The sequence below is a fragment of the Lonchura striata genome, chromosome 3 (assembly GCF_050655825.1).
Source record: "Lonchura striata isolate lonStrDom1 chromosome 3, ASM5065582v1, whole genome shotgun sequence".
NCBI lineage: Eukaryota > Metazoa > Chordata > Aves > Passeriformes > Estrildidae > Lonchura > Lonchura striata.
The window spans coordinates 111494512-111508974 of record NC_140705.1 but is presented as its reverse complement, the minus strand read 5'-3'; the positions used below and the strand labels follow the sequence as shown (position 1 = coordinate 111508974).

The window sequence follows — 14463 nt, the reverse complement described above, 5'->3', positions numbered from 1 at the left end:
ATGCTAGGGCTTGCTTATTAGACAAGATCCGCTTTGTTTTCAAACAATTCCTTCATTGTAGAAGTAACTTCTGCCTCCTCTTTGCCTGCTCCTCTGACCAAGAACACTATCTCATTTTCAGTGAAGTTCTTTTCTTTTTTTCCTTATGTAGTGATTTTGGTTTTCCTTTCTTCTCCCTATTTGGTATGTGCATGAAAGCGGATGGTCTGTCGTTCCCTGGGAGCAAATCCAGATGACCTAAAGGACCCAATTAAAATTAGTATCCCACGGTATGTCCTGTGTGGGCAGGGAAAGGATGAACACTATGAGTTTGAAATAAAGGTAAGTGCCTATCATTTGCTTTTCTTTAATGCTTTTGTTCCACTAAGTGCAATTTTTGGTTCTCTTTCTCTAAAGTGGCCTCAATACTGTTAAATAAGAGACTTCAGAAGAATGCATAGTATAGGACACTATAAAGACAAGTATTTTCTAAGTGGGTTGATTGTGCAGAAGAGGCTAATGGCCAAATTCTTGAGGTGAGCAGTTCCAGAGCCAATGTCAATTCAATTTGAAGAATTCCAGAGATGAGGATTATATGTATATTGGTATAGGAAAGCCCTTTATTGAGATGCAAGTGTCACCTATAAAAAAGGCTTAGACTTGAAATATTTACCTGAAATAAAGAAATTGTGAAAGCTTTATTTAAGTATTTTGCACATATGCAAGACAAAGGCTTGACCCCTTTCATGCTCTCTTTATTGTTCTGATTCTTCCCACTCTGCATTTCCAAGGTGTTGCTTCTCCAAATTCTCAGTTGATTTTCTGTGTAGAAATGCTGAGGGGGAAAAAAAAAGCATATTAATTTTGTTTCCTCTGGTATGCAGCCAGTGTTTTTTCAAAGCAAGATCTAAAGTCTAATTGGAAATGTGTTCTCAATGTGGGTGGACATATGTGTAGCATAACTGATGTGCATGGCATTGGAGCCAAAACTGACAGCCTCCTTTATTGAATCTGCTGCCAGATGCTTCATTAGCTGCTGTGAGGTGGAGGAGTGACCTTCCTCTCAGGCTAAAGGACCATTTTTGAACTGTGCTCTCTTTTGAAGAGGATTTTATTAAGATGGGCAGTCTTAGCTTTGTTTGTGCTAATTAAATTTTCATTTTGAAACATACCATGCTGTTTGTGGGTGGAATAGCTCCTTTTGCCTGTTGAACTTTGATTTTCTTGGGGCTAGTGAAAGCCTGGAGCCAGGGAGATGCTGAGAGATGAGTAAGTGCACATGGAACTTCCCCAAGGACTCTCCTACTCAGTTTTCAGCACATGTGATTTACTAGACTAGGTAATGGTTAGTGAAGATGGCTAAAGTAAAAAGGTAGTTTTTGTTCTGAATATGTTGGTGGATTTATTTTCCAGGTATTCTCCCTTCACTGCTAAAACCCATGTAAGCCTCTACAAAATCTTAGCATAAAGGAGCAGTTGAAAGACTATTTGCAGTTTGGCAGTTTTGGAGATGTTTCTTATAGTCATTCCATCACATGAATCAATCTAATGAAAAAGCTAATGCTTTTTCCTTTCCCTCCAGGTCTCTCTGTCACAGTGGATTACTTCTGCTGTAGTCAGGATTTAGCTCCGTGCTACAATCCACAGACCTGCCACAAACATTTCTGTTTTAAATGTTTTCTGTGCAGAACTCCAAGCTCTACTTTGATCTGTATTAATCTCCAGAAGCTCCTACAGTTATTCCTGGTTTAGGGCAAATTTGGGAGAAAACCTCCAAAAGGGGCACCCCCCCCCCCAGAAAGCAAACCCATATAGCCACTCCCCTGAAATGGTTTGGGAAAAAATTCCTGGGAGAGAAGTGGAAAAAATCTGTTTATTTAAACAGGAGAAGCACTCCCCAGCACCCAAAAATGAACAATAGCAGATGACAAAGCTCACTTGCTGCTCTGAAGAGCTGACAAATTGAGAAAGTCTCTCCTGTGGCTGCTCACAGTTCTCAGTCCCTCCAGTGCTGCCCAGAGTAGGTCACAAAGTGAAAGCTCTCAGTGCTCCCTGGGTCCTGGTCCAGAGCAAAAAAAACAAAAACAGTCCAGGGAAAACTTCTCTGCCTCAGCTGGCTAAATTATATAAAAAGCAAAAGAGTGCTCTGTTCTGCTCTGTCCTTGCCCAGACACACAGTGGAGTTCTGTGTTCCAGCAGAATGTGGAGCAGTGAGTGCAGGCTGACAACAAACCCTGGTGCTTCTTCTTCTCCCCGCCTTCACTCTCAGAGCCTGTCTTGAAGGCATAGAATATCATGTCCAGCATAAATAGAACACACAATTGGAGATACAAATCTCATAATGTCACCCTAGGACATATCGAAAATTAGAACACCTGGAGTAGTGGGCTTGTATTTTTTTTTTTTTTTTTTTTTTTTTTAGCCTTAAAAAGCAAGAAAATGTAGCAGAGGGAGGAGACTAAATGTACCTATTCATTTAATCTCTTCCTCACAGGTCAGAATACCATGTCAGATAATTCCTGATTTCAGCCTTACTTCACCTAGTTCAAGTTTATTTTCAGGTCATCTGAAATATATGTCAATTGTGGGAAAGGACTGAGGTGTTGCTAATCCCATTTCCTTTCCTACTTCCTAAATAAGCTTTCTTCAGCAAGGTTTCTCTTGCTTTTGGGAAAATGGGTAGTTGACCTATCTGCATGTCATAGCAGTCTGGAACCTGACAAAGTGACAAGTGATGATTGAGTTGAATTTTAAGACAGTCCCCAGAACTGTGAATCCTAGATATCTCAGAGGTATTTTCTTCAACAGATGTTTCTAGTCATTGTGTTTGTAGTTAAATCCTGCATATGTAGTATGTAACAACAAATGTAATGAATTTCTCTATATAACAAATATATACGATTCCTCTTGTGACATGCAGTAGTAAAGATTATTTTGTTAAATGCCAGAAGAGAAAGAATGAGTTCTGCTTTCTTTGGCAGCTTCATGGTCAATTCATAGGTCTTTCAACCCTAACATATTATCCAATAATATTTTGTTTTAGTGCAGGGTCAGCATCTTGTCGATATAGACGTGTATGGGAATAGGCCAGCAGGATGTTCTGTCCACTCAGGTTCTTTCACTGGGGACAGATCCCAATTAAAGATGTTGAGTGGGTCCTACAAGACCTGACTGGAGAGAATTCAAAACAGAAAGAAACTAATAATTTATTAGAGCTCAGACAGCACCTTCTTTTGCAGCAGGAATATGTCATGGAGCTGTTTGTGCTAGACTGCCATTAAGTATTCTGTATGAATTGATTCATTTCCAAAAAAGCTTCCATTTGAGTGACAGTTTTATGTCTTTAAAGACATGATGAAACAATAATACCTTAATCAGGTCTCACTATATTTATGTTGGAGCTGAATTATCATGCCAGAGAACTATTCATGTATTTCCCCCTTCCTTTCATGTTGTGTCAGGATGTTTCAAAAAGGCTGTGCTAGAAACAGTGTGGGAAGAGCTTTTATAAATAAAAGAAATAATAAATAAAATAATAAAACCAGTGGCATCTGTTATGGACAGTGCCCATGGTTGGCAGAAGGAGCAGCAAGGCAGCAGGGAAGGTGGAATTCCAGCTCTCATAAAGACAGGCAGTGTTTCCTGAGAGCAGGTGATGGAAACAGTCTGTAATCAAGCACAGCCCTTCAGGCATCCTCTAACAATACTGAAAGTTGTAGATGAGCCTTCTCATTCTCATTCACCTTTTCCTCATTGTTTATTTATCCTGTTTGATATTCTTTCAAAACTGGCTTTCTTGTGTTTCAAAGCCTTTTAGTGATGTCTGACAAGTACTCTATAAGAAAAGATCCAGGCAGATACATCCTGTCAGTGCTTTCCTTCAGATCCAGTCCCATTTCTGTTCAGCCAGATGCTGTGTTGAATCTGCTCAAAAAGTCCACATTTCTAGGCCAAATTTATTTCTGAGTTGGGTGAACTGTTGCAGAGTGGGAGTAAAGCAGAGTTAGTTCTCATTGATACATAGTTCTTTAAGAAAATGATGCATGCCCCATAACTGCCTACATTAGTAAGAAGTTTAATATTCTGTCAACATTATCCGATTAATACCCTCAATAATAAAACAGAAAAAAGGTTATAAGAAGTTCTTAGAAAACTTCTAGCTTTTCAGATGCTGTTTTCCTAGTGTGAGGAGCAGTTTCAGCAAGGTTAATGTGAAGAAATACGAGTTCTCATTATGACTGTAGACAGTTTAACCAGCCTAGATAAAGAAATTAGGTATTTCCTGTTTTTTTTCTCATTACTTTCAGAATGAGGTGGAATATTGCTTTTTTCTTCCCCAGTCATGGTGTTACTTGTGTTGCTACAGAGCAGAAAGAGGGCAAGTTCTGTGATGTGCTTTACAGTGCAATTGATTGAAAATGTTTCCTTGGTTATTTTCTATCAGTCATCATGAGAAGAAAAGATGAGGAGACACGACTGTGATATCTTCTTTCAGATTTATAGGCTTTACCTAGGAAATGGTGAAATCAGAGAATTAGAGAAACAAAACAACCCTCAATTCTGAGGCAAGTGTAGGATCTCAGCAGTGCCTAGATAAGAATATTCCAAAATCTATCTTGCAGATGTACTTAACCATATGGTTTTTGTTCTTAAGAAAATACTTTTAACTCTATTAGAAAACTATGTAAAAAGCAAAGGGCTTTTCAGAATTGCTTTACTTGTTCAAAACACCTGCATATGTCCCTCTCCCATTCCCACAGAGCATATAGTCTGTCATACAGTTTTTTTTAAATGGAGGAAAATAATCCCAGCCCAGACTTGTTGGATCAGTTGTAGGAGTAAAAGGTCATATTCTAAAAATGTTATTTCTATGCCAGGTGCATTGTAATTCTCTTTATACAAGTGGAGTTTGATTCTGTCTGTCCTAATAGCATTAATGCTTGCTTTAGGGGTCAGTTAAAACTTTGTTTAGCATTGAAATTTGTTTTTCAATTGCTATAGCAACAATAAAATTTTGCAATTACCTGCAAGTCTCATTACAAGAACGTGGAAAGTAAACAAAGAAGATGACAAGGACCAAAAAACAGTTCTCAAGCAGCACAGATGCATGGCTTTGCTGTTTTCCTTCCTGTCCATCTCTAACAAGTTATTAAACTTTGTAGAAGAAAGCTAATAAATAATTGGCTGCAGGCAGTTTGATTTGGGTAAGTTTGGTGTCACCCTATCACCAAACAGCTCTCTGATGCACAGCCAGCATGACATGCCTCTTCTGTGAAAACCCCTGGGGAAAAATAGGTCCCTTTCAAATAAAGATCATATACAAATGGCATGATCACAGTGAATTTTCACAACTCTGAAATATTAAATGACAGAATTAAAAAGTATGCAGCATGAGTAACATCTTTGTTTTATGATTAGCTATTACACTTGACCATTGTCTACTCAAACATTGAAATCACACAGTCCTCTGCCTTAATTATTCAGAACATGATGGTTGATTGGTTAATTGAGATCAGTATAACATGCATATTCCCGAAGAGTTATTAATTTTTTTTTTTAGTTAAACCTACCTATGAATGTTAAATCTGTTCACCTGAGTTGTAAAGTTTGAGACACTGTTAACAATATGTTGAGGGAATGTAGTCTGTTGTGCAGGGGTCCTAAAATGACAGAATTGTGAAGGTTGAAAAAAATGTTTAAGATCATCAAGTCCAAATGTCAACTCAGCAGTACCAACATGTTCACCATTAAACCAAGTCCTCAAGTGCCACATCCACTTTTTTGAGCACTTACAGGGATGGTGACTTGTAATAGTGAAGCTAATTCATGATATGAAAGACAAGTTTTTTATGAAACAATGAATTTTCATTGTGGTTACATGCTAGAAAAACCTATGTTATAATGTTTGTGAAAAGTTTTGAGAAGGCTGGTTTTGTTTGCTTTAATCTTTAGTTTAAAATTGAGGTAAAAATAGGAAAAAGCCCAATCCAAATCTCATTCCTCTTGTCATAAAACATGCAATAATTTCTGGTTTTCAAAACACTTCCCCTAATATCCCTATTCCAAATACAACAGTAAAGGCAGTAGGGATGGAAAAGAGTGGACCAGAGGTGAGTCTGTTGTAAATGTGGGGTAGCAGCATTTGTAGTTGGTTTCTTCTGGCTTTGTCACTCTGATTTCTATTTCTCTTACTCAGTTATCCTACTCCATTGCAACTTTCTTTGCCTCCATAACTTTTTTTTTTTTGCACTCAATAATTAGAGAAATACTTGTTAATTTTAGGAGTCACTTTTAAGATTAAAATGCATGTGTTTTTGTGAGACATGTTTTGTGAAATTGCTTATTTTTTATCTTCCTGCATAAAATCATACCTAGGGAGGGGTAATGCCACATTTTAGGCCTGTTTGATTCAAAAAGCAGCAGTGTTCAGTTTTCAGCAATGCCAGTTGTCTCTCTCCATCTCTGCTAGTCAGTGTAGAATAATGTTCACTCACCCTGCAGCTAGGCTTCTTGGTAGCTTTTGGTCACCAGACCTGCACAAAGTCTTTGGCTTTGGACTGTAAAGTCAAATGCTCTAGTCAAAACACTTTCATGGCCCAGTTAGAAATGTCCTTAATTAATGTCACCCAATTTCAGATACTGTTTAGTATCTCAGTTCTGCAAATAACTGATAGTAAGTTTTGTGTGCCCTTCCTCTTTGCTCCTGTTGTTATGCACTCTTATCCACAGGAGTAATTGCGGGACTTTGTAAGTCGAGAACAGCAACAAGTAATTATGTTTGTTTTAAGAAAACTTCCTGTATAAATGGAATGTTCATCACCATTTTGAAGACACAGACCAAGAGTGTCTTAAAGGAGTATCTTCTGCTAAAAGCTGGTATAATATTTTATCCTACAAACTGGAATCCCATTCTATGTGGTAATGAATTCTGTTTGTCCAAGTAATGTGTATTTGTTAATTGTCAGTATCTATTTATAAGAATATAACTATAAATATAAATATAACTCTGGATGTTATTTATTCATTAATGGAACACCCACTGATAGTAATACTGAGTCAAATAGGTGTACCTAGAAGGGATTGGAGATGTTCTTATGTGTTTACAGTCTTGTCAAACCACTGTGGATTAAGGAATAAATGCATTCAAGTGTTTTCTGCTTTGTATTCTTTATTAAATACATTTCTGTCACCATAATGAAAGAAAAATGAAGTAAACTTATAAAAGTTCTTGGATTTAAGACAACCAGGAACTGTCCATTTTAATCTTATAACCTTGTATACTGCATGGATTTTACACTGCGTGGGTTTACTTCTGTTTCTTCCTTTTATATTGTCTGCTGTAGATAACAGTCTTGGATGAGACCTGGACAGTGTTTCGGCGGTACAGTCGTTTTCGAGAATTGCACAGAACTCTAAAACTGAAGTACCCAGAGGTAAGTTCTGGTAAAACTTCTTTTACAGAAAATGGTAGAGACTTGAAAAGAAGTGGTTTGAGATGTGTTCACTCAGAAAGGGAGGTGATTTCAGACAGCCAGCACACTTTCACCAACGTAGTTCCTGCCTGACCAATTTAATGACCCTCTATGATGGAGTGGCTATATTGATGCACGTGGGAAGAGCTGTGGGTGTCATCTCTTTTCATCTGTAAAGTCTTTGACATGCTGTCTTGGTTTGGGACAGTTTAAAGAGAAATGTTACTCTGAAATGAGTAACTTTCCCCTTCATTCCAACCAGTCTCTTCCCACCATTAAGGAATAAGATAAGAATAGATGTAGGTGGAAAAATAACACATTACTAACAAACAGAATGCCAACAGGCAAGAAAAAAAAAAGGTCAGTAATTTCTAGGTACCAAAATGCAAAAAACTCACAACCCCACTGGAACAAAGAGAGACCCCAAATGCCAGAAATAACCTTTCCTGAGGCAGCAATAGCCTCAGACTTGTAGGACAAAGGGACAAGATGCCATCACATCCCTCTTGGAAGGCAGGAGCTTTACAGAGCAGTTCTAGCAGCAGATGAAGACTTGCCAGCTCCTGTGGGGTCTGCCTGCTGCTTCCTCCTGTTCTCAGGCTCTGCTGCTGGTGCTGTGCTCTGCACTTGTGGCTGTGGGATGAGGGGAAAAGCACCGGTCTGTGGATGCTGGCATGGGGTGGCCTGGCTCTGGCAACTCCCTGGCTTTTTTTGCTGCCAGCAGAATTAGCAAATTCACTTTGAAAGGGTTTCTAATTGCAAAATGCAGTCTTTGTGGATGGCTATGGTTGTGAAACCAAAGCTGCCAGAAAGAGAGGGGTTCTGCTCCCATAGTCTTCTCTCCTGGAGCAGGCAGCTGATTGATTTGGACTGGCTTGCTGGAGCCCATGGTGATGGGCAGACACCCACAGAACTCGCCCCAAGGCAGCTCAAACCTGCCAGCTGCACTCTCTCTGAGATGGGGAAAAAAATAAAATTAAAAGAGATTCCAAAGAGGGAGGAAAAACCTTTACCTGAGTAAAGACCAAACAGCCCACAAAACAAATTCCATGCAGAATTTGTTTGGAAGCTTCCTGGGGGGACCAATTTGGAAAATACCCACAACAGCACCTCCTCACACACACAGGGTCTCTGGCTGCAGAGTCTTAAGGAGACTAACAATTCTTGGGTGCAGGTAGGTATGGAATACACTAAAATTATGGATCATCCCAGCACACATGGTCCCCACAATCCTTTTCTCTAGATTGGAAGGAGGTGAATTTGATGGATGAACTCTTTTGGTGGATGAGGAATTGCTTCAGTGGTCACATCCAGCGGGTGGTGGTCAATGGTCATAGACACCAGTGAAAAGTGGTGTCCCTCAGGATTCCATACTGGGACCAGTGCTGTTAAATATCTCCATTAGCTGACACAGAAGGAACAAGCAATACCCTCAGCAAGTTTGCAGATGACACCAAGCATGAGGGATGGGATGCCATCCAGAGGAACCTAGATGAATTTGAGGATTAGGCCCATGGGAATCATACGAGGTTCAACAAGGCCAAGTACACCTGTGTGTAGGCAGTTCCTGGTATGAGTACAGGATGTGGAATGGGGGGATTCAGAGCAGTGCTGCCAACAAGGATTTGGGTCTGCTGTGGATGAGAGGCTGGGTGTGACCCAGCAGTGTGTACTTGCAGCCCTGAAAGCCAGTTGTGTCCTGGGCTGCACCAAAAAGGTCCTGCAGGTCTAGTGAGGTGATTCTCCACCTCTGACCCAGCCATCCAACTCTGGAATCCTCAGCACAGGAGGGACATGGACCTCTTGCACTGGATGCAGAGGAGGGATACTAAGTTGATCAGATGGCTGGAGCACCTCTCCTCTGGAGAGAGGCTGAGAGCTGGGGTTGTTCAGCCTGGAGAAGGCTCTGGGTAGACCTTATGGCAGCCTTTCAGTTCTTGAAGGAGGATTATTAGAAAGATGGGAATAGATTATTAGAAAAATGGGGGTAGATTATTAGAAAGATGGGGATAGATTTGCAGCAGGGCTGTTGCAGTAGGACAAGGAGTAATGGTTTTAAACTGCAGAAGGCAGATTCAGAATAAAATGTAAGAAAGAAAATTTTTACAATGGCACAATTTTTACAACGCCTAGAGAAGCAGTGGATTCTTCATCACCAGATACATTCAGGGACAGGTCAGTTGGAACTCTGAGCAGCCTGATCTAGTTGAAGATGTCCCTGCTCATGACAGGGGGGCTGGACTCAATGGCCTTTAAAGGTCTCTTCCAACCCAAATGATTTTATGATTCTGTGCCTGCTCTCAGATGTCTGTCCTGTAAGACTGACAAGCCCTTCAGCACTTCAGAGATGCAGGGGTGCTCGATGCAGGCTGGATGCTGCAGTGAAACTGTGACTCTGTGTGTTGCTCCTGGCCACAAATTCCCTTTATTGCTGTCTGGCCTCGTTCCCTGGGGGTTGCTGTTTTTTTCATTGCAAGATACTTGTAGTCAGATCCTGTCGTCCTGACAACTTCTCCTTTGAAAGAAGAGCGTTGCTTCACAGATACCCTCTTGTAATAGTGACTTTCAAGTTTCTGCAAAATGAAAAATTGATCTGACTACTTCAGAGACTCTGGGCATTTAGGAGGAGGAACTGTGCTTGATGAAGCTTTAGTCCATTGGAGAGAGCGTTTATGGAATTGCAGTTTTTAGTTTTCACATCTAACTTTTAATTATTAACATTTTTCTTCCCTCCTACATGTTCCCTTGGATATTAGAAGAAATAAATCATTCAAGCCATGAAAGTGACCCTGATTTGAGAATTAGCACAAGTAAAGAAGCTTGGGCAGTATATTAAAAAATAGGAATATGTTAAAGAAGGAGAGACATGCAATAGTGTGCACATGCTTTCTTGGTCTTCTTTAACATATGCTTTAAGCTAAAAATGAAATAAGCATGGAACAGACCTTGGGTCTGGGGCTCAAGATTGTTCCCATTCCAGAACAGTATGAAAACCAGAAATGAAAACTACTGTGCACTAAATATCTAAGAAAAAGTTTAAAAAAGAAAAAGGAGAAAGAGAAAAAAAATTAAGTCATCTTTTTAAATTACAGATTTTTCTTTTAAGGTAAAACTGAGTTTTTAATGGGAAATTGAAATGTTCTCTTTACATATATGCTTTTAAAAATATTGCTTGTGTACAATTTTTTTATTTGAATAAATTGCCATTTCCTCTTGGGTGTTAGAGTTATAATCTGTCAACAGGAATATCCTAATTCCATCTAACTCTAGAAAAAAGAGCCAGGCAGTCATCCAATTGGCATGAAAAAGGGCCACCTGAATTCCTGTGTAGACTGATTTTCCCCATTTAAGAAAATGTGCTAGAGTAGTCTTCTTCAGAGTTGGTTATTGGTCCTGCCAGTATGTTGAGGAATAACTGAATTCTTTAATGGTTGCATCAGGGGGAGATCAGTTTTGTTCTTGTAGGTAGTAACTGGATCCAGGAGGAATCTGCTGTTCTTTAAGCCACTATTAAAATGTCCCATGTGCTGCAGCATATTAATTTCACCTTTTTGAATAAAGCATTTGTGACTGACAGTACAAATTCAGGCTTTTTTTGGTGTTTCAAGAAGGAGTAGGGTTTTTTTTATTCTTACTTATTTGTTTGTTTGGAAGAACCATGATAGCATGAGTACTATTATTAGGTCAAAATGAAGTCCACCATCCAAGCGTGTATAACAGGATAAAATCCCAGCCTAGGGCACAAGCACAAACTTTGCTTCAACTTGGAATCTTCCCAGCTGAAGTTGTTTTTGTTGTAGTTAGCAGTTCATAGTTAATATTTTTCCTGTGCATTTTATCTGTATTTTAAATTCTCTACACTGCACACTTTATTAGTAGCTTATAGAGGCACATTTTTTTTTGGCAGCTTGTTTTCTTTTATCATTTTCTCTCTGTGGTTTTGCTTGCTAGGTCAATACATTTGCCAGTTTAATGTGTCAGTTTGTTCCTTATTGACACTTCTGTGTTGCCATATGTTTGTGTCTTAGGTAAACTTTCTGAGATTCACAGAATTATTGGTTAGTTCTGCCAAAGCATAAGTGTCTAATTTCCATGTAGGAAACACATGGTATTTCCATTAATCTATCTGTTCCTTTGTGAAGAAGTTTTGTAGGTCACTGCAAGCACCAAGTCTTACAAGGTTGCCAAAAGTGTCTTTTTCCAGCCTTGATGGAGCTTTCACTTCACAACAACTTTCACCAAATTATCAGAGAGGTTCAAATCCACCCATGTTTGCTAAATACCAAGCATGCTAAAGATCAGGACAAGCAAGATAAGCATTTGCTCATGTGAGCCAGTGGTTTTCTATAGGTGCTGTCACATAAGTTCCTGTTCTGGAAACCCTTGCAGCACCAGCAATGTTTCTCTGTTTTGCACAGTGCAGGCTGTTGTGTCCATTCCTGCCTTCAGACTTGGGGCAGGGATTGTCAGGTCTGTGGGCAGAAGAGACCAATATAATATACAGTGGGTTTCTTCTGCTTGTCAGCATTTCTACAAACTACTGTGTCCTTGTTTATCAGAGGGGAAGAGCATGTTGTGATGGATGAGACACAAAATATTGTGTGCTGCAGTAAAGATTAGGCATTTGTTTTATTTGAAGGAATTTCATTAACAGTGTTGCATATGTGAATGACTGATGGCTTTCCATATTTTTACCTATATTTAAAATAGCTGTAATTTATGGTGATTTTGGATTAGTTCTGCAATATGAGTAGCAGTTCAGTTTGTTTGGTAAATTGAAACTCATCTGTCTGCTTCTGCTCATCTGTCATTGAGCTAATTTAGGATTCACTTAGGATGATGCTAAAATGCATTTTAATACCAAACTTGTCAGAGTTGTGTATTTAGTCACTATATATTATTTCAAAGAAACTTAATCTTTAAAAGGATCTTATCAGAATTTATCAGAGTTGAGTTTTATTTTGCACAGTTCACCTTCCCACTCTAAATTAATATTTATAATGAACAGCGAAAATACTGTGGGCATGTTTAATATATGAGTGTCCTGCTTTTAGAAGTGAACTTTACAGCTCATTAGTTGCTCAGCTCTGAGTTACTATATCAGTATTTTAATAATTTGCTGATCTTGCATTTCATGTTTCTGCCACTGAACTCCCAAAGGGATATCTTGGCAAACTGATATATTAGGAAGGTTTTTTTTAAAAAAGTATCATTTTCAAAAGCAGAAACTTACCTAATATCTTCTGATCTTAAAAGATGTCATATATATTATATATCTGCATATTTTTTCTAATGTAATTAAGGGGCTAAAATGTGCCACATGCAAATTTTGAGAGATTTAAGAAACTGCAGCAGGATGAGACTGAGCCAGTGACAGATAATTACCAAGCATTTAACAGTGTCTTGTTCTTTTGGGGGACCTACATGACTGTCATTTGCCCAGCTCCAGCTTTCTTGCACTGCTAGATTGTTAATGGCCATTTTATTACTTTTGGATTTTTAATTAAGACCATACTTGGCTTTCAGTTGCAGTAGTCTCTCTAATAAATGCATTTTTTGTTTGTTGTTAGAGAAAGAGAGTAAATGGACTCTTCATTCTCAACAGAGAAGTGAGAACTTCCATAGTTAGATTCTCCTGGTTTTCCCTCTGTCTTCACCTTTTCTTACCAGTTGCTGGTTTTGGAATAGCACCAGAATGTTGGTTTCTGCAGAAAACTTTCCTTCCTGATCCACATCTTGCTGCAAGGGAAGTCTCACTCTCCTAACACTTTCTTGTCTCTACTTTATTTCAACAGAAACAGCTCCTATTTGTATTTCTCCTAACAAAATCCAGGGTTTATGAAATCCCTCCTTCATATGGGAGTCCTTAAGTCCCACTTGCATTTAGGTTTTATGGGGCTTTCACTGTAACCTCTGCTTATTGAGTTCCCTGTCAGTCATCTTGGAAACTGTTCCTGTATGCATAAAAATCTACATGTTGTTAAGGAAAGCACCTTCCATAGAGGCATTTTTATTGCTAATAGTGATTCTTGACTTAAAATATTAGAAAATCCCTGGAGAGCTGCCAAGGAGAAGCTACAAGGCATGCTTGCATTTATAGATTCATTATGGACATAAGGACCATGTGTGTGTCCTGTTCAGTAGGAATGCCACAGCTATTGACTTCTAGCCTATTTAACAGAATGTAATAACTTCTGTAATATCTGTATTTAATTCATGGAGGCCTGTGTATAAGTATATATTTGTCTTTTGGGGTCTAGGCACAAATGGACTGTTTAGAGTTTAAAAATAATTATGGGTCATAACCTGTTAGAATTGCATGAAATTCAAAGAGCAGAAAATAATTTTCAGATTTTTCAGAAGTACTAAATGGATGTTTTCGAAAACATACAGAAATCAAAACATTTGTTGCAAGCTTATTTTAAAACATTTTTAAGTACAGTGTAATATTTCAGATTTTTCAAAACTCAGAAAGTAGACTGTTTTTCATCCAAAGTATTTTGCATCTTGGTGAAGAAAGACAAATGTTTGCATCTCAATGACAGCAATACCTATTTCTTCCATCCATACTCACTACCACCCAACACATAATGTGTATATTTGCTATTAAAATAGAGCTGACACTGGGTTTTTAATTGTTTCTTAAGTTCATTTTATACACTTTTGTACTACTGCTTATTGTTCAGGTGTAGTTCAGCTGTGTAATGATTAATGAAGAGTCACAAACTGTTTATGGAGCCACCAGTGGCTGATCTCACTGTCCTTCCCTTTTGACTCTGTACTCCTCTTTTGGGTGACTGCCAGGGAAGGATCTCTCTCTCCTTTTTAAGAGGTCCATACATCTGGTGCTCTTGATAAGTAGTAAGTGGAAGAAATCTTCAACGTGAACAGCTGGCACAGATAATGGAGAGGGGATGAATTTGAGGTGAAGTCATTAATTTTAGGAGAACATCCTTGGATTCTGGAATTGATCACTGACAGACAAATGTTACTGACTTTCAAAACATGGTTG

At 38.7% G+C, this 14463-nt stretch overlaps 1 protein-coding gene across 8 annotated transcripts in view; it reads left to right on the top strand.

Annotated features, from left to right (window-relative positions):
• Positions 1-14463, top strand: part of KIF16B (kinesin family member 16B) — a 137885-nt gene that overhangs the window by 88541 nt on the left and 34881 nt on the right. For 5 of the 8 annotated variants that reach the window (XM_085577210.1, XM_077781850.2, XM_031504221.3 and 2 more), the window contains 2 exons: positions 199-321; positions 7323-7412. In XM_085577210.1, coding sequence (XP_085433336.1) covers positions 199-321; positions 7323-7412 — 213 coding nt within the window. Of the gene's footprint in view, positions 1-126; positions 331-6708; positions 6850-7322; positions 7413-14463 lie in introns of those variants that run through there. The other 3 variants (XM_085577211.1, XM_085577212.1, XM_085577213.1) reach the window with 3 other exon arrangements.